At 40.0% G+C, this 13310-nt stretch overlaps 1 protein-coding gene across 1 annotated transcript in view; it reads left to right on the top strand.

The window, feature by feature from the left end:
• The window catches only part of marchf9 (membrane-associated ring finger (C3HC4) 9), a 19419-nt gene extending 11751 nt beyond the window's left edge, over positions 1 to 7668 (top strand). Inside the window, exons 2-4 of the mRNA XM_078254064.1 lie at positions 1928 to 2083; positions 5457 to 5649; positions 7337 to 7668. Coding sequence (XP_078110190.1) covers positions 1928 to 2083; positions 5457 to 5649; positions 7337 to 7668 — 681 coding nt within the window. The remainder of the gene's footprint in view (positions 1 to 1927; positions 2084 to 5456; positions 5650 to 7336) is intronic.
• Positions 7669 to 13310: the final 5642 nt, after the last annotated feature.

Raw genomic sequence — 13310 nt, 5'->3', positions numbered from 1 at the left:
ATGATCATTTCCTGTGTTTTCAGTTCACAGGACGATTTGAACTCACAAATGTAATAATCCGTTCTTCCACAGTTAACCGAACTGTAACCAAGAGACACGTGTATCTTTGTTTGTAAACCAAATGTATGAAGTGACTGGAATATTTGATAAAAAGGGATGCATCATTTGTTTGAAATAAATTTCCAATGTTTGTATCGGTAGCGCACTTTGTAAAAAATGTTTAGGTAATTTTAAAGTGGTTATATGTTGCTGCTGTGGTAAAGGTCTTTGCTTTACGATGCTGTATTGCGCACTGTGTTACCGCGTTAGCGTTATGGGGAGGTCATATAGTTGCAATGAATGTTTTTCTCAGACAGAAAGTCATTCATTTAAAATAAAATAACAAGTTACAGATGCATCGTTGCATTTCAATTGTTGCATACGGTAACTTAGCCTACTTTGGATGTCTCGTGAGATAATAGATGCCCATATTATCTGGGGTTTGGGGTGTTCTTTTGTGTCTCTGGTGCTTCCACACGCATACAAACTTGGAAAAAAAATCACCCATGCTGTTTTGAGTGAGATACGGGTTTCTGAATGTATCCTGCCTTCAGTCTCCGGGTGAGCTGTTCAAAATCTGCACGGCTTTCTACGTCATTGGCCGAATGAATTCTCAATGGCAAAACACTGCTGCAACACACACAAGTTCACACTAATCTAAAAAAGAACTACTTACATGTCCCTGTTCTGCAGGTATTCCACGCAAAGTTGGAAGTGTGCCCTCTCCCGGCTAATCCTGCCTTGTACTGAAGGAAGTTAGAGAAACAGCTAGTTAGCTCATGTGATCCTTACCTAGCTACTGCGCATGTGCGACTCCCAACAAAGATGGTACAGAAGTGAGAGGTCTCACTCTGTAGCTAAACCAGAGACCTGAACACACAGGGTGAAAAATGGAGCTGCAGCAATGTGCAGTACAACAAAAATATGGTGTTTTCTGAAAATGAAACCATGTAAACCTATTCTGGTACAATCTCAAATTACAATTATGAACCTGAAAATGAGCATAATATGGGCACTTTAAGAGTTTGTTGTAGCAACCAACGTAGTAATAACTTAGATTCATATAGTGCATCATATGAAACCCAAGGACGCTTTACACAAGTAACGTTACAGGGGGACAAGGGAAAAGAAAATAGTAGGCCAACACAAACACGGAGTAAAAGGAATAAACAATAACTTTGAAATTACCGCCGGCCGGTTATGTGACGAGCGGTGATATGACCATTACGTTTAGCGGTGTTTACGGTTAAATTTAGCTGAGAAAAGGGGACTGTGAGCCGGGTACAGAGCACCATGAGGTTGCGGTCCTTTCACCTGCCTTTGCCGCTAAGTTTAGCTGACAAAAGGTGAGCATCCTGCGGCGATGACTACTAACTAATTAGGATTAAAAAAAAGATTGTGGTTTGGGTTAAAACACCGGCCCCCTTACTAGGCTAGCCTACCCCCCTAGTAGGCTACTCCCGGTCGGGACACGAACACCCGTTTCCTGGGTGAAGGTCTTGTGTTTTCCCCTTTACTTCTTCCGCGACATGAACGCCACTCCCTGGCTACAAAGCCCTGTGTTTCAGGACACCACCCTGACCTCCTCCATATGCAGTTATTCACGCTCTTATACAGCAGCAGACATTGTGGTGCATACTGTAATAAATATGTGGAATACATTTGAATAATGCTTAATGAGAACAGGCCCCTATAGCCTACAATCATTTCCATACACTCTTAGTATTTATTTAAAGCATTTCTGTTTGTATTCTTACTTGCCGGACCCTAAAGAAACAAGATCCATATATTTCACTAGCGGAAATTAGATCAGAATACATTTTTGAAAATACTATTTGTTGTGCAGTGAATTGACGCTGCTGTGTTTTCCTGTGTGTCTGTCCTGCAGGGTGAGCTGTTGAGCCCCTGTCGCTGTGACGGCTCGGTGCGCTGCACCCATCAGCCCTGCCTCATCCGCTGGATCAGCGAGAGGGGATCCTGGAGCTGCGAGCTCTGCTACTTCAAGTACCAGGTCCTGGCCATCAGCACCAAGAACCCTCTGCAGGTAACAGGAAGGGAATGGGCAGCACAAACACACACACACACACACACACACACACACACACACACACACACACACACACACACACACACATACTCATCTGTGGAGCCACAAAGAAAAACAATTCTGGAGAAAACAAGGCTTCACATCACCAGCTGCAACATTAAAATAATGCACAACTGAATGCATCAATAATTATAACCCAATAAAATGGTATTTATATCCTGAAATGGGCCATACTGCATTATGAGTACTTTTACTTTTTGTACTTTAAGTATATATTGACGCTTTAAGTACATTTTGGAAGGCAGGACTTTTACTCTGAATCCTGCTGAAAAGCCAATAAAGCACTGTTACTGTGCCTGTGTACAAGGGCGTATGTGTTCTTTCAACATTGGGGGGGGGGGGGACTTTATAAACACTAACCGTTCCCCAGAAATTTGAGCGTCAAACACTTCACACAGCTCATTACCGGGACTTTGCTGTTATTGAAAGACGGAAATGATGTGTGTAGTAAAATACAGAACATTTTCTGTTAGGCCTATATGAAATTTACAGTTAGTAAACTTCTGAAAATGTTAAAGAAAACTTCAAAACTTCAAAAATGCAACAAACAAAAAGCCACAAAATCATCGGGAAAAGCGTCAGAAAGGTAAAACATGTCACAAAAAGCAACAAGTCAAACAATAGTGACTATATGGACTTAAGCTACCAAAACCAAAGTTTTTGAGCGGGACTAATCTACCTCTTTTAAATTTTGGGGGGCACATATCCCCTGCACCCCCCCAAAGAATATCTCTACATCCATGCCTGTGTAGATGAATCAGACTCCATGGGATTTGATTTACATACAGGGCAGAACAACAAGTCTCAGTTCAGTTTGGTGTAACAGAAGTCTCCTCATTAATCTCTTTACAACACACCCAACGCTCTCAGGATTCAGGTTATTGGATAAACATCACGTAGACAAGACGGAGAGTGTAAGTGAACACGGAAACGTTGTCATGCTCTGTGAGCTGGATGTTGTTGTTTTTTTAAATTCGTTAATCAGGCTGGGAGATCTTTATCAGCTGTGAGAAGAAAAAACATTTTCATAATAACACATACAACATAGAAACGCTGCTGCATCAGACCCAACTCTCTCTCTGCTAGGACGGATCTGTGTCCGTCGCTGTGTGTGAGGACTGTTTGCCATATTGTGCTGACACATTTTCCCTCTGCGTCACTGTCCTTCTGCCCTCTGTTTCACAGGCAGCCAATGGCTCTAAAACCTGTTGACAAGATGCCGTGCGTGCGTGTGTGTGTGTGTGTGTGCGTGTGCGTGTGCGTGTGCGTGTGCGTGTGCGTGTGTGTGTGTGCGTTGGGCCACAGCATTCCACAAACAACTTCTGCTCTGGTCATAAATTCTTAACATTTTAGTTTTGGATACTAATTATTGTCAAGATTTTTGTAACCGCTGTTGATTTGCCTTTTTCCCCCAAATATTTCCTAACAGGTTGTGATCTCTAGGTCTTGGTTTATAGTGATGGTAACAGTCTAATATCCTACTCAACCCTGAGTGTGTGTGTGTGTGTGTGTGTGTGTGTGTGTGTGTGTGTGTGTGTGTGTGTGTGTGTGTGTTCATCATGGACTCATATATGGTGATTTTTATTATAATGTGTTGGAGAGTAACATTTACTGAAGTACTCTACTTATACACAATTAACAGTGCAGTATGTTCCGATGTTGCGTTTATGAAATACAATTAATCGTCATGGATAATACAAGTTGTTTCTAACTTTTCTTGTTGCTTATAATAATAATAATAATAATAATAATAATAATAATAATAGTTTTTATTTATATATATATATAAGTACTCAAAGACACTTTACAATAAAACCAGTACATTAAGCACATTAAAAACAAGTGAAGCAATAAAACCGACACATACAAAACAAGCTTTGAGCCATATCAAGCTTTGATTAAATATGACCCCTTAGTACTTAGTTGTAGAGTAGCTTAACTCAGTGGTTCCCAAAGTGGGGTCTGGGACCCCCAGGGGTCCTTGAGAGTGTTCCAGGGGGTCCCCAGCAAAAAGAGGAATTATTTTTCACAAAGATTTTAATTCCAGCAATAAGTAACACAATGACATAATGTATGAACATTTTGGTCATGTTTTTCTTTTTTTTATACACTTTCTGCAAAACATCTCAAAGCAAAACTCCTCTCAGATGGGGCTCCGTGAAAAAGTTTGGCTTAACTCATTTGAAAAAAACAGAAATTATGAATTTGATTTTTAAAATTTTTTCACATATTAGTGAGTAGGAGGAAAATGCTGATCTTTAGTACATTTACTGTGACAATACCTAAGCAGTAAGCTACCAGCTGGGCTGACTGCACAGTGAATACCTCCCACCAACCTGAGTCACTTATAACACCTTCATTACCATTTTATTGCCACTGCATGAAACCCAGCAAAGCAGCAGAAAGGTCAGTGAAAAGTTAGAGATAAATGTTAGCTAAAAGAGGATGACACTTGAAACTAGAATGGCACTCGGAGAGCGCAGACCTCCAACAAGGCCATGCCCTGTCTCTCAATGTTAACGAAAGTGAAAAATAATTTGTGTATCTGCCCCGTGTTTCGGATCCGCTACATGTAAATGTAGTCTCGCATTGCCAGACCTTCCTCCACAGCCCTACATAGGAAGGTCTGGCTAGTCCACACAGCATTATGGGATGGGAGAAAAACGTGCTCTGGTTTATTGGCATTTCTTTAAACCAATGACGGTGCCTCTACAAAATAGCCTTAGGAAGGAGCTTGTTTCGGTGGAACGTGTGTACGTTCAAAGGTTGTTCTAGTCGTGGGAGATTTCAAGAAGATATCTAAACGTACCCTTAGACCTCAAAGGGTTAAAAAGCAGTTGAAGACTTTATTTAAACAGGCTTTTAGTTAGACAAGGTTTGTTTTGATTTTATGTGCCTATGTTTTCTATTGTGTTATGTCTTTTATTCATTGTATTTCATTTTATTGTGAAGCACTTTGTGATTTGTATCTGTAAAAAAGTGTTATATAAATATTTACTTACTTACTTACTAACTTATATTTGTTAAATTGATGAAAATGATGCTTCAGATTTATAGCTGAGGTTGTGCTGAAAGAAGGGAATCATGCATGTGGGGTAAATACAGTGTAAAAGGTGCTAAAACAGGAGAAAGCAAAAAAGAACCCTCCATTCTGGACAGGATTTTGAGTGCAGGACTTTTACTTGTATGTTTACATTGTTTTACTTCACTTAAGTACAGAATCTGAGTACTTCTTCCCTGTGGCATAATTTTCACTGGGGACACTTTTCAAAGTCCTGTTTGTGTCTCAGACCTTGTTCTCCTCTTGCAGTGGCAGGCCATTTCTCTGACGGTGATAGAGAAGGTGCAGATAGCGGCCATTATTCTGGGTTCCCTTTTCCTCATCGCCAGCATCTCCTGGCTCATCTGGTCCTCCCTCAGCCCCTCGGCGAAGTGGCAACGCCAGGACCTGCTCTTCCAAATCTGCTACGGCATGTACGGCTTCATGGATATCGTCTGCATAGGTAAAGGATGAAGAGGACGCCAAGATGTGCAAACATAAAATCACACGGCAGTATTATAAATAGCTTTGGCAGCAGCAGGTACAGACGGATTGTATAATAATATCACATGAAAAGACGGGCGTAGTGAAAAGTTTAGGTATCAGAACACGCAGGGATGCATTATGCAACAAGAAGCTCAGCAGCAACACAAAAACATATTAATAAACATAGGTTGCATTATGCAAGGACAAACTAAAAAACATGTATTCAGTCCACATTCTGCTGGTTGATAAGGTCATACACAATTACACCGAAACAAAACTAAATATGCAGACGGTGACAACTACACTTAAAAAAAGCCCATTTTAATGTGGCAGAGAAGAAGAGTTTGTGTTTTCTAGCAGCAACCAGGTTGACTGTTGTCGTGTAGTTGTGAGTTGCCCGTGTAAGACAACACTGAGAACAGATGGCATCACATATCTGCACTGTGATTTGTAGCCAACTGTCTATTCTCATCCACAGGCGAGATGGAACGTTCCTACCTATCATTCTGATTGCAGCCTTTTAAGCATAACATGTGGTGCAAAGATAAGATAAGACAGACTTTATTGATCTCGCAATGGGGAAATTCACTGAGCAGCTCAGTGCAACACAAGAAATAGGAAAAGAAATACACATTCAATTTAAATAGGATAGAAAAATATACAAAGAATAAAATAGGAAATAGAAAAAATAGGAAGAGAGTAAGAATGGCAATATGTACCCTATAAACACGTCTTGTATATACAGGTGGGGAGAATATATATATACAAATATATACAGATGAATAAACAGATGAATATGAAATAGATTGTGGCTGATCCCTCACACCCCGCACACAAACTGTTTGTATTCGCATGCCATAAAAACAGTTTCTTCCCCTCTGCAGTCAGCCTCATCAACAAGCCCCCCCCCCCCCACACTAGTCACTACACTTGGACTATACATCTGCCCATTGCACATACTATATATTTATTTGCATTCAGCCTCATTACTAAACAGCTATTTTGTATATATTTTTTGTTTATTAATGGATAGTCTCGCCTTGCCAGACCTTTCTCCACGGCGTTGCAGAGGAAGGTCTGGCTAGTCCAAACAGCATTCTGGGATGGGAGAAAAAACGTGCTCTGGTTTATTGGCATTTCTTTTAAACCAATCACAATCGTCTTGGGCGGCTCTAAGCGCCAGACGGAGCTACCGCGCCGCTGCAAAATAGCATCAGGAGGGAACTTGTTTTGGTGGAACGTGTGTACGTTCAAAAGTTGTTTTAGTCTTGTAACAGAAAACTCAGATTGGACAGATAGTCTAGCTAGCTGTCTGGATTTACCCTGCAGAGATCTGAGGAGCAGTTAACCATAGTCCTCAGAAATCCACCAGAGTTTAAAATTACAACACTAAGAAAGCGAAAGGTGTGGGACATCAGGCCGAAAAGAGGGACATCCAGCGGAATTTCTGGCGGCACCGGAGCAATCCCGGAAGTGGAACGTCGTGGATATAGACTAATTCATGTTTAATATGTTTTTTTGTGTATGTATGCACCAATCACCAAGGCAAATTCCACGTAGGGTAACTACTGTGACAATGAACTCCTTTCTCATTCTGATTTCTGAAATGAAATGACTGTCATGCACTGTCCTCCACTCTTCTTTTTCTTCTTCTCCGTGCCCAGGCCTCATCATCCACGAGGGATCGTCAGTGTATCGGATCTTCAAACGATGGCAGGCTGTCAACCAGCAGTGGAAAGTACTGAACTATGAGAAATCAAAGGACCTGGGCGACCCGCTGAGTTCCAGCAACAAGACGGGGGCCCGCGGCTCTCGCGCTAACCCTCACGGCCTGGCCAGCAGCAGCGGCGGGCGACAGAGCAGGAGGTTAAGAACTATCCTGAACCACCACTGCGGGTACACGATCTTGCACATCCTGAGCCAACTGCGGCCCAACGACCCACGGATCAGCGCCGCCTCCAACCGGGAGGTGGTGATGAGGGTCACCACCGTATGAGTCGGACCGGGGCGTGCGTGATGGGATAGACCTCGTCTTTGTGTCCTGATGTAAATGAGAGGACAGACTCATGGACCTAACGTTAAAAACCACAGACTCATGTAGGCGACCTGCGAGGAGCCGAGTGATGCCACATCAACAGACACTGGAGGATTTCTCCTATCGTTTCGTACAACAAAAAGAAAGCCAGATGCTCCCTTTCAAAAATTAAAGAACGGATGAAAAGAAGGATGCATTAAAAGACATGAAATGAAATGTTTGGAGGAGGAAAAAAAAAAAGTGTAAACAGGCTTTATAACCTAATCCAAGATGAAGAGACGTTTTTTTCCAGTTCAATATCAGGATGCACAAAGATATTTTCCTTTTGCTTTCTCTCTTCTTTGGTTTGATTTGTATCCAGTTCTTTTTTTGGTTTGTTTTTCTACTCACTTTGATTTTGTACGGATGTATGATTTTAGAGGAAATCATGTAACTCCATACATGCCAGGCGTTTCCAGACAACTATGTATAATGATCTTAAAATTTCTACAAGATAACCGATGCTGGTAAATAGACCGAAAACTGAAACAAACAAACAAACATGAGGGGGAAACACATAGGTGACAACTGAACAATAAGTCATTACAAGTAAAAAAAAAAAAATTATAAAAAAAGGAGAAAGAAAAAGACTTAAAAAAAGAAATCAGTAAGATTTCAGTGACACTTAACCTTTCTGCAATAAAGATACGTATGTACATTTCACAGGGGGTTTTGCATGGGTATATCATTTTATTCTTCATCACATAACATAAGCACATGACAAATTTGCTCTATTTCGAATGGTGCTTGCCAAAAATAAACACTTTAGAAACGTGATTTCATTGCACCAACTTTTTGTCAACATGACAAATGGCAGTGTGTTACAGCTATTTCAGCTCAAATACAGATTGTTGCTGCTGTGTGCTGATATCGGATTTGATAATAAGTAAACTATTGGATTAAAAATGGGGATCAGATGATCTCTTACTACTCAGTCTCACTCAGTCTCTTCTTTACTCCACCTGCAGCTTCAAGACGTGGTTCCCAAATCATGGTCTATGGTCTGATTCATGTCAGGTTAAGGGTCATTGACTTGAAAAAGTTTGGTATACACACTGGCTTAAAGGTCCCGTGGCATGAAAATGTCACTTTATGAGGTTTTTTAACATTAAGATGAGTCCCCCAGCCTGCCTATGGTCCCCCAGTGGCTAGAAATGGCGTTAGGTGTAAACCGAGCTCTGGGTATCCTGCTCTGCCTTTGAGGAAATGAAAGCTCAGATGGGCCGATCTGGAATCTCTTCCTTATGACGTCACAAGAGAATTTGGCCCGCCCATGAGAAAGAGATATGCTGCGTTCATAGACATCAGAAAAACATTTTTCCGAGTGAAAACGTCATCATTCACGTCACTTCCTGTGAGAATCAGAGGAGGGAAACTCGGGCTAGATTTTTCTAACCGAGTTTCCCAGTTGGTGACGCGTTGAAGGCAACTTTCGTTCACTGAACATATTTCAATGACAATAAACTGTTTATTGTGGACAAATGCCTCTGCCAAGAAACATAACATGTTTCAAATTATTCATAAATAGGCCCATGTATAAAAAAAAAACAACACCTTATCTGTGTCTTTTCCCGTTGGTTGTCCTGCAGATAACACAAACAAACACCTGTCCATGTGCTGTTTCTATGCTCGTATAAGAAAACAGCAGCAAATCTTTTGTTATTGTGGCCTCCATGTTTTCACACACCTGATGCTCTAGGCTACGGCCATCCGTTGGTGGCAGTTATGCAACAAGTTGTTATGCCAAACGCCAATATATCAGAAGAAGAAGAACACGCAGCCCGACCATGTGAACGCTGGCAGTCGGCAAAACAACGTAATCACGGGACGGTCCCTGTTATTCCCAGGTGGCACAAACCCAGCAAGAGACATCATGGCTTGCAAACGAACGAAGCATGGCAGTTGGTCAAGGCCACACCCCCACCCTCCACCTTGCCCCCCCTCTCTCCTCCTCAATAGCATTTAAAGCTACAGACACAGAAATGGCACATACTAAGGAAAGCTCATTGTGGGACTGGCTCTAGTGGCTGTAATTCTGAAAGAGACTTCAGATACAGTATTAGGGGACCACTAAGGCCTATATAAAAGAGACTTCAGATACAGTATTAGGGGACCACTAAGGCCTATATAAAAGAGACTTCAGATACAGTATTAGGGGGACCACTAAGGTCTATATAAAAGAGACTTCAGATACAGTATTAGGGGACCACTAAGGCCTATATAAAAGAGACTTCAGATACAGTATTAGGGGACCACTAAGGTCTATATAAAAGAGACTTCAGAATACAGTATTAGGGGACCACTAAGGTCTATATAAAAGAGACTTCAGATACAGTATTAGGGGACCACTAAGGTCTATATAAAAGAGACTTCAGATACAGTATTAGGGGGACCACTAAGGTCTATATAAAAGAGACTTCAGATACAGTATTAGGGGGACCACTAAGGTCTATATAAAAGAGACTTCAGATACAGTATTAGGGGACCACTAAGGTCTATATAAAAGAGACTTCAGATACAGTATTAGGGGACCACTAAGGTCTATATAAAAGAGACTTCAGATACAGTATTAGGGGGACCACTAAGGTCTATATAAAAGAGACTTCAGATACAGTATTAGGGGGACCACTAAGGTCTATATAAAAGAGACTTCAGATACAGTATTAGGGGACCACTAAGGTCTATATAAAAAGAGACTTCAGATACAGTATTAGGGGACCACTAAGGTCTATATAAAAGAGACTTCAGATACAGTATTAGGGGGACCACTAAGGTCTATATAAAAGAGACTTCAGATACAGTAGGGGACCACTAAGGTCTATATAAAAGAGACTTCAGATACAGTATTAGGGGACCACTAAGGTCTATATAAAAGAGACTTCAGATACAGTATTAGGGGACCACTAAGGTCTATATAAAAGAGACTTCAGATACAGTATTAGGGGACCACTAAGGTCTATATAAAAGAGACTTCAGATACAGTATTAGGGGACCACTAAGGTCTATATAAAAGAGACTTCAGATACAGTATTAGGAGACCACTAAGGTCTATATAAAAGAGACTTCAGATACAGTATTAGGAGACCACTAAGGCCTATATGAAAGCATCCAAAAAGCAGCATGTCATAGGACCTTTAAAGCATGCATGGATCGGTCCTGGTAGTGATGTAAGCTAATGTTGTTTTAGGGGATTATAATGGGATAGATCTTTTATTTTCAATATTTCATTTATTAACTTGTTTAAAGTGACTAAAACTCATCCTTACAGTGGGTAAAATGCAGTGGTGGAATGTAACTCAGTACAAGTACTCAAGTACTGTACTTAAGTACAAATGTATGTACAAAGGTACTTGTACTGGACTTGAATCTTTTCTTTTCATGCCACTTTCTACTCCACTACATTTCAGAGAGAAATATTTTGTGTATTTTTATCTGACAGCTTTAGTAGTTACTTACAAATCACACAATTGCACACAAAACACATGTAGTTTATAAAATCTGATGTTTTATTCTAAATTAAACTACCCAACAATATAAGGACGTACAAGTCCAGCTGAAATGATTAGACTATTAAACACGCAACTGTTTGGAGCCTGAATTAAACTGATCAGACCTCTAATATTATAAACTAATATTTGCACTTCTTATAGTTTGGACTGAACAGTTTTTGGATTCCTTCCCACAAAAGAAATGTATTGAATGCTGTGATAACTTATAGGAGGACGTCACGTGATACAGATATCACAACAAAAATCAATATGAATATACCACAGGGACATTAAGTAACACTATTACACAGAGCATGTTGTTCAGGGTTGTTTGAATCAGGTAGCAATAAAATAATTATCGCTTCCTACTCAAATTAAAATGTAGGAAGAAAAGAAGAACAAGTGGGCATTTCAGAGGAACAAAGAAATGAATTAGTGTTTTTGTATATACTGGAAACAGTGTATAGTACTATGAAACAAAACAGTTTTGGGGGGAAAAAACAACACTGATATTTTGCAGAACCTATAAAGTAATAGTCAGTGGTGGAATGTAACTAAAAACATTTACTTAAGTACTGTACTTAAGTATAAATGTTGAGGTACTTGTACTTTACTTGAGTCTTTTCTTTTCGTGCCACTTTCTACTTCTACTTCTACTCCGCTACATTTCAGAGAGAAATATTGTACCTTTTTACTCCACTACATTCATCTGACAGCTTTAGTTACTTTACACATTAAGATCTTTGCCCATAAAACACATGTAGTTTATAAAATCTGATGTTTTATTATAAATAAACTACCCAACAATATAAGGACCTACAAGTCCAGCTGAAATGATTAGACCATTAAACACACAACTGTCTGGATCCTTTCCAGTTTCCAAAATGGGAGGATTTTTCTGCATTGAGTACTTTTAGTAAATTTTCCTAATGACACTTATATACTTTTACTTAAGTAACATTTTCAATGCAGGACTTTTACTTGTAAAAGAGTATTTTACAGTGTGGTATTAGTATTTGATGATTTTATTGTAAGTAAGTAAAGGATCTGAATACTTCTTCCACCACTAGTAATAGACCATGTATTTCAGAGTTACTGTGAGGGTACAGATGAGGGAACAACTTTGGGAAAACTCTCTCAAAACTCAGATGGAGGGGGTTATTGAAGAACATATAAAATAAAGGATTTATGTTCCCTGAATGACAACAGGGCTGTTTGTATTGCTCAATTACAACACAGTCATTATGGTGAGTACAACTGTCGTCATATTGTAACTGTGAAACACATAATTACTTTATAGGTTCTGCACAATATCAGTGTTGTTAACACCATTTCCCCCAAAAGTGATTGTTTTGTTTCCCAGTACTCCGTAGACACCCAGTATTTACAAAAATACTTATTTAATACACATCATTTATTTCTTCATTTTCTTTACAAATGTGAATGACAATGCACCCAAATGTTGTTGGTCAGTCTGGACCAAAGTGGTAGAGCAAAAGACTCACCAACTGATAGTGTGGCTATTCTTTTAGATTACATATCACAGTAAAAAAAGCACAGGTGTAAATAATACATTTAATGATGGCTGAATACCATTTAGCTGTTTTAGTCTCAGGGTCCTTGTATTGTGCACAATGTATATTTTGTATATAATAATATCATTTTACAGTCTATGATTATGCATGCTGGCTTACTGGGGCACTTGACACTTTTCAAAATGTCTGCTGTGAAAAAGGTCTTAACATCCAGGTCAGGTCAGAGTTGGAGGAGGAAAAGTGTCCTGCATTTGGTTTGTGGTGGTATTTATTTCAAACCCTGACAATAATGTGGAACTGAAATGTGTCAGGACAAACAAACGCAAATGAGTCAGTGTTTGCCTCCACCCAGTGGCTGCTCCTGCTCTGTTCAGCCACTCCATTAGTATGAAAGCATTTCTTTTCTCTGCAGGGCCTTAGAACCAAACCCACTCCTGTCTGCTGCTGGAGGGTTGGATATAAATAATGCAGCAGGACGGAGCTGGACACCCTAACATGTCTGCTAAGGGTTTTTATTCTTTCTCTGGGTATTTTGTTTTGC

The sequence above is a fragment of the Sander vitreus genome, chromosome 7, assembly GCF_031162955.1.
Source record: "Sander vitreus isolate 19-12246 chromosome 7, sanVit1, whole genome shotgun sequence".
NCBI classification, from domain to species: Eukaryota; Metazoa; Chordata; class Actinopteri; order Perciformes; family Percidae; genus Sander; species Sander vitreus.
Note: the sequence above shows the minus strand (reverse complement) of the source record. Positions and strands in the feature narration are given on the sequence as shown.